Raw genomic sequence first — 13,002 nt, 5'->3', positions numbered from 1 at the left:
TTCCCAACATCCAGAAATCTCTCCCTCAGCACTGCTGGATGCTGGCTTGTTGTGGAAAGAGCCTCCCTTACAATCACTGAAGCTTTCTTTGCCCCTACATCCACCATCTGTAGATGTGCAGATGGGTCACAAGGGGCTGCTGCCTCTCCTCTGGGCTCACCCAGGTAGATCTGTGTGTGCACTGAGCTGTGAAAACCCCTGCTCTGTGCTTGCCAGGCAGCATGTCCCATCCTTATGCTACCTGAACTGCCTTGCATGGTCCTGCCTATGGCTTCTTCACTCCTCCCAGGGAATTTTCTCCAGGCTTTCATTCCTCACCCAGCTTGTGCTTCTTTTTCCCTGCGGTGCCTGGCGCACTGGCGTGGCTGGCTCCCCTCTGTGCCTGTACTCCCTGCTTCCAAAACCCCTTACCAGGCTCTTTCCAGTGCTGTGATTAACACTTAATGTTACCTATAAGAGGAGAAAACTCCTACTGTTTTTCCATTTAGCCTCTAGCGGGCTTATTGCAAGTCTTTTAGAAAAAGGTTACTTTCCTCTGCATGGAGGTGAAGTAATTATATGTTCTTCTGTCTTCACCCTGCTATGTGGCCATGGCATTCTCTAATTTCACCACGAGGCTGCTGTTTGTGCACCTCGGTTGGCTGTGAGGGCTCTGCTCCCTCTGTGTCAGCACTGAAAACTGTCAGCTGGAGCCTGGAAAAATGACCGCCCCTCACGCAGATGGAGATAGTGCCACAACTTATGGCTTTTTTCCCCTTCTTAAGTGGAAAAAGAACATGTTTTTCCTGTGGCAATTGGGATTTAAGTGAGCTCTCTGCACTTGAGCAGGGGGGGATTAGTCACCTGTTGTATGGGCTTGATATTAAAAAGGGTGGTTGCTCTGCGACGCAGGAAACTGCAACATCAGTTGGAGAAGAAAGAAATATAAGACATAGGTAGGGAGATAAATTACAGCTGAGATGAAGGTGTACTCACATAAACACAGTCAGACGATCTCATTAGCTGCTCCATCTTCACAAAAGAAAGACATGGTCACCTGTCTGCCTGTCCCTGATGCCCGGCAGAGGTTTGCAAGTGACACAAACAACACAGCCCCACCGAGAGATGGGGAAGCACTGAGAGATGGGGAAGCACTGAGAGATGGGGAAGGTCAGCTGCAGATACAACCCTTGAACACCTTCCCCATACGCACCTTGGTGACTGGAAACATATGTATGTGTCTGAACAGCACTAGGTGCTTTGATCTGCCACCCACAGGAGGATGACTCTGCAGCATGTGCACAGAGGTACCTGTATATATGTACACAGAGACATGGATATGCTTGTTCAGGGTGAAGCATGGCCTCTCTGCTCTCCCCAGGTTGCTCACGGATGGTCTGTGTTCAGAAGATGATACTGTGCCCTGACACAAAAGCTCACCCACCATCAGCAGGGTCAGGCACATCCCTGCCCTCTGCTCCGTTCAGCCTTTGCCCTGCAGATTAGGAGGCAAGCTGGTAATGAGAGCTGCTGTACCTCAGTAAATGAACTAATTACTCTGCCTCGTCACTGCCAGTTTTGCTTTTGCTCCCCTTGAAGTCAGCACCTCTCAGGATCTGGCTGCAGATTCAGGGTGGCTGCAAGGGCATTTCAAGAAGACATGTTTCTGGACAAAAGCAAAGTCTTAAAATATTCCAGTACACAGTTAGGCTTCCCTCTCTCCTTTTTAAATAGTGCACAGCATATGCTGTGCATTTTTTAGAGCTTACTAAATGGGTATCAGTGGGGAACAGATACATTTTTTTTCCCCTCCTTACGAATGAAGTCATCTGAAATCACCAAATCAAAAAAAAATACAAGTCTCCTGCTCAGTTCCAGTGCTGCTGCAGAAGGACAGGGCTATAGATTTTCCCAGGAGTGTGGAATAATTCACCAAGCCTGCTCGTTATTCATATAGACAGTGCATTAATAATATGGGACCCTGAGATCTCTTCTTATCTAGGCCGAAGCACAGCTAGAGGGATGAGAAGCTGACTCCTTGGATTTCAAAAAGCATTTTTCCCCCCTTTCTTCAAGAAATAAGAATTGATTGAAAGTATTTTCACAGGCTGGAAATAAAAAAGGCTTTCTGGTGATACCACCTAAAGTACACATTAGATAAATAGAAAACTATTGGCTTTGTGACTGTGAACCGTTTTCAATTGATGTAAGTGCTGATAGATACAGGATTATATCTAACAAAGCATTTACTAAGGACCTGACCCAAAGTCAATAGGAGCCTTTTATTTGACTCTACAGGGCTCAAATCCTGCACTGACTCCAAGGAGAGCCAAGAAGTTTCTGTATATCCTGCACCCATCTCTTAGCTGGTGTGAGCTGGGGTAACACAGATGCTGTGTGAGGATGCACAGGCTGAGCACCAGGAGGGGATGTGCTACACCTCTGTGCTGCAAGGATGCAGGACTCTTAAACGGTGAATGCTCACCCTACAGGAGGCATCTTATCCACAATGAGAAAAATAAAGTAAAAACAGCTCATGTCACCAGCATGGCTACACTTACTGTCTGCCCGAGGAGAGACATACCCACTGTGACCTTCTCATTTGCAGGTCCTGGGTGAGGGAAAGGATGGCAAACACCAGCAAAGTGAACATGTGCTGATGGAATGCTCTCCTCTTTCTGCTCCCACTTTTGCACATGGCAAAATAAGGATATGCAGTACCAACCCCCCAACAGCATGACTTGAAAGTTGCCAAGTGTTGGCCCAGAGCAGCATTAAAAGTCACAGTGCTCCCAATCGTCATCAAGACTTGTGTTTAGTTTGTTAATGCTGTCCTGACAAAGTCTGATGGAAATTCACAGGGCCACATGGTGGCTAGTGATGGATAATCCTCAAACTAATAGAAATGTGAAGTATGTACATGCACATTAATATTTCATCTATTACAGAATGATTTGAAACTTGGTGTGATCCAAAGCCAGTCTGGGAGAAAGGGAAATACCAGATTAATTTCATTTTATTGTTCTGTATCAGTGAGTTATTTCTCTTTCTGCTGATGCATGACTGGTATAAAATAGGACAAGAGCAGACCATGGAGAGTTAAAACACTAGCCCTGCTACTTGAGGGCTAATGCTTCAAATCCTGTGTTGCAGACAACATGGATTCAGATCATCTCAGATCTCTGCAGAGACCTTTCTTGCAGGAATAATGTGGAGGGAGAGATTCTGCACAGCATTTTAGCAGCACCTTCCTTTTTCCTCATTGGTTTTGAGTAGTGTTAAAACCACCTCATTTCCTAAAACCACTGGCAACACTCACAGCCTGCATCAAAGTCCCTTTGTGACCGATTTCAAAAGCCAGTGCTGGTGCTTTTCTGTCATTCCACACTCTGTGGTCCAACAAATTTCACAGAAAATTGTGCAAGAAATATTGAGATTGCCTCTAAAAAGAGTTTTAAAAAGACTGGAAGAAGACTGAAGAAAAGGAAACAGAAAAATTCAAGCGTTAAAAAAAAATCTGGATCTGCGAGCACCATTGACTGTAAAACAGTAAACTTTGGTATAGATGAGCAAATTAGGTAGTACTGAAAGGCCTTGAAAAACACATGGACATAACCACCTAGTGACTGTAAAGAATGGTTCAATACTCCTGTAAATTATATGGTACAAAGCACATTATTCACAGCATAAAAGTGACAGTATTAAAATGATAAATATCTTGTATTCCTATTACATTTTTATAGCAACCATATGAAGTATTAGAACCGAGAGAATATTATTAGAGCTTTTCTGCTAACATTTATTCAGCAAGCCCATGGGCTCACTTGGCCTCTGTTCCCACCTCCTTCATACTGGCTATTTGTGGCCAGTCCTGTTTAGTGATAGCCTGGAAGGAAGGTGAGCAGCTGCTCCACAGTGCAGTGGAAAGTCAAAGCATGTATCTTTACAGGGAATGGGAAACTTCCAGATAAGAGACTTTTAGCATGCTATCAACTAGAGTGTAGAAGAGGTGGAGACTCCCATGTTCAGTCAAATATTCATGCTGTTTATACAGAGCACTAAAAGGAACTGCTTAAAAGAAACTCTCCACCAATGAATCAAAACAAAGAAAAAGTAAAGGAAGTGACCACAAAACTGTTTTGCTCATGGAAGCAACCAAGGAAAACAGCAAATTGTGTGTAGACAAGCCAGAAAGAACAACAAAAAAAAAGATGTGACCAGTTCACTGCTGCCACTTGCTCATTGTTTCTTGCTAGCTCACACAGCCAACTTTACTCAAACAGCAGAAGTAAACCTCAGCCTATTCAAAAAGCTGACATCAATTTTGCCTGTAGATTAGACCAATGAAGAATGAGAGGTGGACATGACAATCCTGAACCAAATATGACATATATATGGTATATATATGTCATATATATATAACCTTTACGTTTGATTCTGTCACAGTAAAGTTATTTTTAAGTTATGATGCCATGGTATCACAGAACCACCAAACCTGGAGCAGCCCACAGCCATTTATTTGAACTGTCTTGGGTTGTAAGAGAGCAAAAGCAAAATGCAAATCTCTCAATATCTAAATATTTTGAGAATATGCTTAGTACATCTAGGAAAGGTTCAAACAGCAATTTTAAAGGTACTTAAAAGTCACATTCTTTCATCATGGTTTCAGTATGCTTAGTGCATTCCATTCTGAGAAGGAAGATGGGGCAGGAAAAGAAAGCTCTGATGAAGTGATGAACAAGGTTAAGAATACCTCCACATTATGCATGAATAGTAGAAGAAATCTTGGCCCCACTTAATGTAAGAGGTGTACTGGGAATGGTGAAAAATTCTAAAAAAGATAAACATCAACTTTAAAAAAAAAACATATATGAGTTGGTTTTTTTTGTGGAGTAACAGAAAATTAAGAAAAAAATCAACTAAAATTTTGTAGGGACCAACTGATCTTTACTCATAGAGGTGAACAGATTTTCTGAAGGATATGGGATTGACCCATGAAAGGACAAGCATCATGTGCCCACTGACCACACCAGGAAGATGCAAGAAGCACTGCTATTAAGAAGCTGAGGACATTACTGGGAATATCTTTTAATAACCACAGTACCAACAGAAGAAATTGGTTAACAAAGACAAAGGAATAAAACCTCAGCCTGCAGGAGAAGTAGTACTAGCAACAGCTAGCAGGGGGACAAATCCCAGCTGTTTGTGCTGGGGCTTTGAACTCCCTGGACATGCTTGCCACTGCTTTCTCCAGAAAAAGGGACCCTCTCAAGCTGCTGTAACACAAATGAAATAAATCTATGTGGTACTTGCTCTGGAGAGGTATTTGGGAAAATGGAGAAAATAATAACAGCCCTGACAGAGAGCTGAACAGACTGATACCCCTGGTATGTGCTACTGCCAAGTAGCACAGAAGATAAATGATAGGGAGGGAAGGGAGGCATTCAAAACCATCCTTCAAAAAAAATAAAAGAACCAAAAAGACCTTGAAGTACAGGGAATCATGAAAGTAAATGTGCAACAGAAGAGGCAAAAAGAAACAGAAACTGGCATCTCTGTTTCATGACAAGATTTGGCTTTTGTTTTGCTCTCACTGTTGCTACTACATAATTCATTGGTGACTGAGGCAGGTTGTAGGACAGTATTTACTGAATGAACAGCAAGGAATAATTTATAATGTCTGAGGCTGCCACAGCCTGGCCTCACTATACTTTTTTAAAATGAAACCTCAAAGAAAAGTTTGCAGCACGTGGCAAGAAGTGATGCTTGGGAATACATGGCAACTTCCCATCCCTTGTAGCACAAACAACTTGTACTCAGCCTGAATCTCAGTTCTATAAGGATGTGGACTGAGTACACGAGTTCTGTGTACTATGATGGTGTGCTACCCATGATGAGATCTCATAAGAGGACAAAAGGACCATTTATCACCCCTGATACTTTATTAAAGTTAAATTACTCCTGTGTGTGATTGTGTTCTCTCTAAAACAGGAAACAAAGCTAGCTCTCCACACAATCCCACCCACAAAGCCCAGCTGTGTTCTGGAGCACTGGCTGGTAGGGGTGGAAGGCAATACAATCTTTCCTCTGTAACAGGAACTCAACCTCTCAAAGCATCAGCCTTGATGAAATGCTTTTTTTTTGGAGAAACACCAAAAGCTTGATTCTGATCCCATTAAGTCACGGTTTGGTCACCGGTATAAACACGGCAAGACTGAGGTTCAGCTTGTTTTATACACACTACTAAGTAGCCATGAGGTGGAGATGGCTCAAGGCAATAATCAACCACAGACAGGAGTCAAACTGCTAACACAGGATATCCCAGTCCTTTTCACCTCTGAAAGGTGATCAGTCTGTTTGGGTGTGAGTACACTGTTGTAGCTGAACACCCACAGATTTCTGATTAATGAACCCAAACAAGCTTTTTTGGTGACAGATTATGGCTTGAGATTGTACACAGTATGAGATTAAGCAGTCTTAATCCTTTCAATAGGGTAGGTAAAGAAGGTAAAAAGTTGCAGATGACCTTTTGAAATGTCCTTATGTCCCAAAGAAACAGCAAATCCCAAATCTTTGTGTGAGTTAAAGTACTGACGTCAATGGGACTCCCATGAGAAGTTCTGGGAGTTTGCCTTAGCAAGAGCAGAACTACTAAATAGGTCAAAGTTTTGATTTAAAACAGGTCAGTATGTCAAAAGCCACAAGGCAAAGTCTAGGATAAAACAAAGGCCAAAGAAAATGTCCCTTCTATTAATTTTTATGAGCAGCATATTGGGCTTTTGAACCGTTCACCAGCCATCTACAAAAGAAGCTACGGGCTGACTACAACAACTGAACTTGAAAGGGGAAGACATTCTTTTGTAGTTCACATCTGCTGGCTTTGAAGTCACTCTGAGTCTTACCAGTGACTTCAATGGGACTAGTTTTGCACTTTTATATTAGCCATTGTTTTATCCTTACTCCTTTCAAAATTCCAGACAATAACATTTCTTTTTATTGTAATCCTGACAGAGCAATTAGGCTCCAGTCCACACCTGCCCCCGACTTTTGTTCTCAGCACAGCAGGCTTTGAGCTCCTCTTCTCTGAGCAGAATTATGAGATCTATATGGTGTCTTTCTGCTCTATCTGCTGCTTCTGTTTTTCATGACCAGTTGAAAAACGTGAAACTCTTCAAGGCTTGTACAGCTGATCTTTGGCTAAGACCAGATGTAGATTTCGCCTATGGCTTTATGAGTGTTCTTAACAAAAAAAGAAAAGCTTCTTTTTATCAGGGTAATTAAGCAATACAGAATGAGAGAATGTGGATTAGTGAAAAATCATTCACAGGTGCTTTCACAGTGTGTTTTTTGTCACAAGTTCAGAAGCTGAATCACATTCCCTATGTAACAAGCTACAAAATAATACCTCATAATTAAAAAATTTGAATGTGTTTTTGAAAGAATAAAATATTTCTTTCTACCTTTAATATATAAACAAGATAAATAGACACCACAAATACTCGCTGAGAAAACATGAGGTTCTCATCCCTCCAGGGCACCCCCCAATCTTTCAAGGCACCACCAAACTCTCATCTTTTAATGTGCAAGTATCAGAGCTTTGTCTACACAATCCCCAAGTCCACAATGTCCACTGATACTCCTGTCTAACTTTGGACTACAACTGGGTCAGCCCCTGCTCCCTTGCTGGAGCCTTTGTGGCATCTGATTGAGGAAAGGACCCCAGAAGAAACCATTTTTCCCAGTGTCTGCTTGTACAGCTCCTCCCCTCATTCACTTGGGGGGAAGCTCAATGCCAAACAAACCCAAAGAGGAAACGTTGGGTGCTTCCAAAACCAGGAGCTATGCTGCCAGCCCTGGAAGTCCAGCCATAGGAAGGATGAGGAGAGCCCAGGGCCAAGCCCACCTTGACCCTAGCCAAAACAACCCTTGGCTCTTTGAAGCACCTTAGGGCTGGGGGGTGGTAGAAACAATGGCACCAGGATTTACCATAAAAAAGAGCAAGGAATTTTTATGAGATACTGTTTCACAAAGCTGCTGCAGAGAAGGGATCCTGCAACACAGAGCAGCTTGTTTGGGAAGGGTAACTAATGGGATTAGCACTACTTACTTACTCACGTCTTCTTAAGTGATTTACATTTTGCTAAGCACTTCCAGGCTGTGGCTTTCTCCCCAGTTGCTGCATGGTTTCACCTTGCAGCAGTGGCAAGGGAGCCCAAGAAAGGAACACATACTAGCTAGACCTGATAGGAAACCCAGACACAAATATCATGTTTTTTTTTCCTTTAGCAGAAAAAAATCCCCATGATGAGAAATGGCACCAGTGATTTCAAAAGAGAAAGATTTTTTGCCTAGCTTTCTATAATGTTTGTTACAGGACAAGAGCACAGGATTCATTTATTTATCTTACTTGCCACTGACTTTCCAAATGGCTAATGAAATCAAAATGAATGGTGGTTGTCCTTCAAAATACTTATGAATCAAAACTAACGTGGCACTGGGGGGTCTCTGTGAAATGACTCAAGGGATATTTTTGTCCAGTTATTTATTAAGGGCTTGATCCTGCCACAGAGTCTGTTACACTTATCCAAGTGCCTGTGCTGAATTGATATACTCTCACTTTTTGAGTAACTCTTAATGTGACCCATGTGCACAGAACCATGCACTGAAGTAGCAGGCAAGGTGGTGTGAATGCACACTCAGCCTTACAGATTCTTCTGGTTTGTTAAATAGAAAACACAGCAAAGCTCCTATGCATCATCTATAGAATTAAAGCTATTTAGTGGAAGGTACACAAAGAGAGACATATATACAGGAGGAGCTACTTGCCATCGACACAGGAAGGTCTGTTTCTTGTAGTCCCAGCCACTTTCCCAGGTAGACAGGAGCATTTTACTGTTTGTGATCTTTCCTCAATTCGATTCTTATTACAGCATCTGTGTGCTGCTATAACTTCACACGTTCCTCCTTCTGGCAAAAAAAAAAGAAAAAAAAAAAGAAGCAAAAAAAAAAAAAAAAAAAAAAAAAGAAAAAAAGAAAAAAAAAGAAAAAAAGAGAAAAAAAAAAGAAAAAAAAAGAAAAAGAGAATATTGACACTCTGATTAGGAAGAGCAGCAGTGGCTAATCAAAGCACCCAGGCATGCTCCTGTCTGCACACAGCTTCTATACAGGTGGGATCACAATGTTATTTTTCCCATTGTACATGCTCCTACACTCCAGTTTTAATATGAACTGCAGAGAAATGTCCCTCTACAGTAGATACAGCTTGTCTGTCTTATATTAGAAGCTTCTCCGACATCATCAGAATTATTTGACCTAAAAAATGACTGTGTCAATGTCTGGGCCTGAAGAAACGTAGGTAACACACTGCAGTAAATGTGCAACAGTGGCTGGCTGATTTTATGCTTGTAATAGTAGAAGCCTCTTCCCCCAAAATATTCTCTTGTACAAGGACAGGGGCTAAGGGAATCCATCTAGAAACAGCCTTTTTCTCCAAATATTTGATTCCACCCTTAGATGACAATCACCTTCTGCAAATTAGAGGATGGTCCAACAGCACTTCCCTTTGCTACTCCACTCCCTAAATTGGCAGTTTTAAGGGCAGAAAACATCCCTACTGTCTGTAAGATCACCAGGCTTAATTTTTTTTCTCCCTAATTGTTCTTTATGAACACTTGCAATAATTTGACTAGGTGGAGAACAGAAAGAAGCAACTGGCAGAGAGACGGTGGCTTAAGATGGTGGTTTGTGAATACTTGGAATTTGTGGCATATGCTACACACAGAAATGAAGTGTCAAGTGTATTATTCCCATTCACCTTAGCAGTGCAGTGCAAGGAAATGAGACACCACAGTGGGCTAATGCACTGCCCGAGTCATTTCTTGTTTCCTCAGTTCAGATTGTGTTTAGCTCATAATCACCAACTATTTAATAGGGCCAGTCTGTTCCCCACAGATATTTGGCTACTTTATGAAACTGCAGCATAAATTTGGCAGGATTTGTTTAAACTTAGCACAAAACATCGTGCACAGCCTACTGAAGAGCAGGATGTGTAACGAGGTTTGCTTGATTTGCTAGAAAAACATTATTACTTTATGCCACTATGAAATGCAAACCTGCACATTGCTTTTACTATAGCATAAAAAAACCATTATTCCTATCTTAGGCTTTCACTCTTTTTGAAACAACTTTGAGAGCTTTTGAACACTATAGTAACCCTGCAGCCAGGTAGGAGAATAAGCAGTGGAGAGGCTGATCCACATGGGGCTGTGCACAAGAGATTTTGGAAAGGGGTCTCTGAATTCAGTGGCATCTTCCTTGACATTTCTGTAGAGAAGCAATAGGGTAGGTGGGCAGGGAGGACTCTCCCTTCACATACCCACAGTATTAGCTGTTACAACAACTACCAACGAACAGGGACTCCACAAAGTGTGGAAATGTTTTATCCTATTAGATTTTCAAACCACTGACCTTCCAGGGTGAGTCAGTGGGTGAAAGCCTGTGAACGCCCATTGAAGTGAATGAGCTTAGGCTGCATGGTCATGGGGTTGAGCACTGATGAGTTTGCAAGCACAAGACAAGACTAACTCTGCAGGAAATATTTAACTCATCTGGAGAGAAATGCTGCTTCAGGTATTGGTTATTAGGTGCATTTGGCCTGCTGACACAAGCTTTTTGAAAGCCAATAGGTGCCACAGAAGAGAGATCCCAACAATTCAGAAAGTCATCATCTGAAAAATGGTCTTTTAAATGTCTCTTAGGAGCAAGAGGAATTGTGACAAGCAATGCAGCCCCAAATGCTTGTATTTTTTTTATGAAGTAATTCTTCAGATAAACTCCCTGTTCCCCCATCCAAACCATAATGAAAGCAATGAAAAGATTCTCATTGGTTTAATTTGTCTTACGGTCATGCCCTAAGAGAAGAAAGATTTGTGATTTTATTGATTGCAACCTCAACAATAAAGATAATGTACGTGGTAATAAACATTTCTAATTTTAGACTACATAAACTCTGTGGTAAATAACTGTGAATAAGCTAAATGCTTAATTTTCTCTATTAATTTGCTGTACAAGTACTAATAACCACATGAGCTAGTCTTGCTTATTTGGTTATCTATTCAAAATAATAGGTTTTGGTAGACGAGCTTTACAACACCTTTAATTGTTATGTAGAAGCTCAAGTTGCTGCAGCAATAGAGAATTTAACTCAAAATGTCATTGTTTAGGAGTGGCAAAATATAATGAAACCATAAAAATAATGAAAAAACATTTTTTTTTTACCACTAGACATTAAGTGCATTAATTGGAACTTTTATCTGCATGGACTATAACTGCAATAATAATAATAATAATAATAATAATACCACCTTTCCCAGCACTGAAGAAAAAATCCATCTCACATTAGGAAAGTTCTACGTGTTACACATCCTTTTTTCCTGGAAAATTGGTTATGTGTGATCAGATTTTTCCATTAAAACATATGTGAAGTATCTTTTTATTGTGTGATTTTACTTTTTTATTTCCGATTTTCTTTTTTTACAGGCTGAGGGGAGGAAGACTGCCAAGAAATGCTGTAATACTAGTATCTTAGGATACTAGTATTTCTTTCCTCCTGAGACAGGTATTTTTTTCTCAGTGGTTCTTTAGACTATGGGAAGACCTGGCAAGAAGTTATGCTGCTGGGAGTCCTGAAAAATGGGAATTATTGACCTCATAGGCTGTGAATGCAGTAAAAGTTTGAATTCTTGTCACAAAGAACATAAATGTCTTTTTTTTTTTTTGTGAAGTTTATGGTCTATTGAGCTAAGGTAGCTTCTGGCTTTGTTTCCACAATAACAGCCTCATCCAACTCTTTCAAGTCAAGAGGGGATTTGCCACTGATCTTAAAAGGAGAGGAAAGGGCCCTAAAATCCTCTAAATAAGTGTCTTCTGAATGTTTTGTTGACAGTTACATTTCATGAAGTGGCTGCTTTATCCACCTGGCAAGAAAAACAGGTTATGTGTGGTGGGTTTTTTGTTCTGTTTTGTTTTGTTTTTAATTTCCTCTTGCCCTGAGAAAATCACAAAAAGATTAGAAATTGAATAGGAACTTGCAAATCAAGAATAGCTTTGCTCTTTCTTCAGAAAGCTCCAGAGATGAATGAAAACATCCTAATACGACTTATATCCTCCCTTCCCACCAAATATTAGCAGGACCTGCTAGTAAGAACAGCTGATCCTTTCTGAGCACTCAGTGCACAGGATGCCCTCAGCTTTCCATGAAGGAAATGTGATGCCTACCAAAGCAAGAGGGACAGAACTGGCTGCTGGGCAGGATTCTGGGCTGTTGAAGATGGCAATCATCTGTGGCATTATGATCCTGCTCCTACTTCCTATCCTTCTGGAACTCTTTCTCTGCGTAGGCTTAAAATACAAAATTGCAGAATTATACATCATTCTTATTGTAAAACAGGAATAACTGATTGCTGCTCCTGAAAATGGTTTAGTTCTAATCAGAGGACAATAAACTCCTGAAATCATGCTCATTTTTGTCTCTGTTATAAAGTCACCTTGAGTTTACAAACTGCAGAATGAAGTATTTTATCATAAGTATGAGCCTACTGTGGGTGGCTGTGATTTAAAATATCTAATCACCTATAGGGTCTGAGTGCATGCCTGGCAGAAGCCAAAAAGCCATCTTCTAGTCATCTCTGGTTTTTATATCTCTAGCTGAGAGGTAATAATAAAAGCATATTTTGCACTTCAAAATTATAACTTGCCTCTGTATTCTCGCCAAGCCTGAGCATATCAGTAAACAAACATAAAAAAGGCAAACAGCAGTACTGATTTGTGTTATACATTGTGGAAGTCATTAACTATGACTCAGGTAGCAAAACTTATACGTTCTCCCTTTGACAGTGATGACAATTTAATAGTATTTGACTCTGCTGAGTTACATGGAGCATCCTGCAGCAATGAGCGAGGCTGTTTATCAAAATGATAAACATGTTTTCATTTCCTCCTTGGCTGCATGTATGTGATCAGAAG

The 13,002-nt window shown here is 40.9% G+C and overlaps 1 protein-coding gene across 1 annotated transcript in view; it reads right to left on the bottom strand.

Annotated features, from left to right (window-relative positions):
- The window catches only part of FAM19A1 (family with sequence similarity 19 (chemokine (C-C motif)-like), member A1), a gene marked incomplete at its 5' end in the record, with an annotated part of 45,167 nt that extends 36,221 nt beyond the window's left edge, over window positions 1-8,946 (bottom strand). The window contains one exon of the mRNA XM_008941174.1: window positions 8,806-8,946. Coding sequence (XP_008939422.1) covers window positions 8,806-8,946 — 141 coding nt within the window. The remainder of the gene's footprint in view (window positions 1-8,805) is intronic.
- Window positions 8,947-13,002: the final 4,056 nt, after the last annotated feature.

The sequence above is a fragment of the Merops nubicus genome, unplaced genomic scaffold (genome assembly GCF_000691845.1).
Source record: "Merops nubicus isolate BGI_N331 unplaced genomic scaffold, ASM69184v1 scaffold285, whole genome shotgun sequence".
NCBI classification, from domain to species: domain Eukaryota; kingdom Metazoa; phylum Chordata; class Aves; order Coraciiformes; family Meropidae; genus Merops; species Merops nubicus.
The sequence above is the reverse complement of the archived record's forward strand: the minus strand, read 5'-3'. Positions and strand labels throughout refer to the sequence as shown.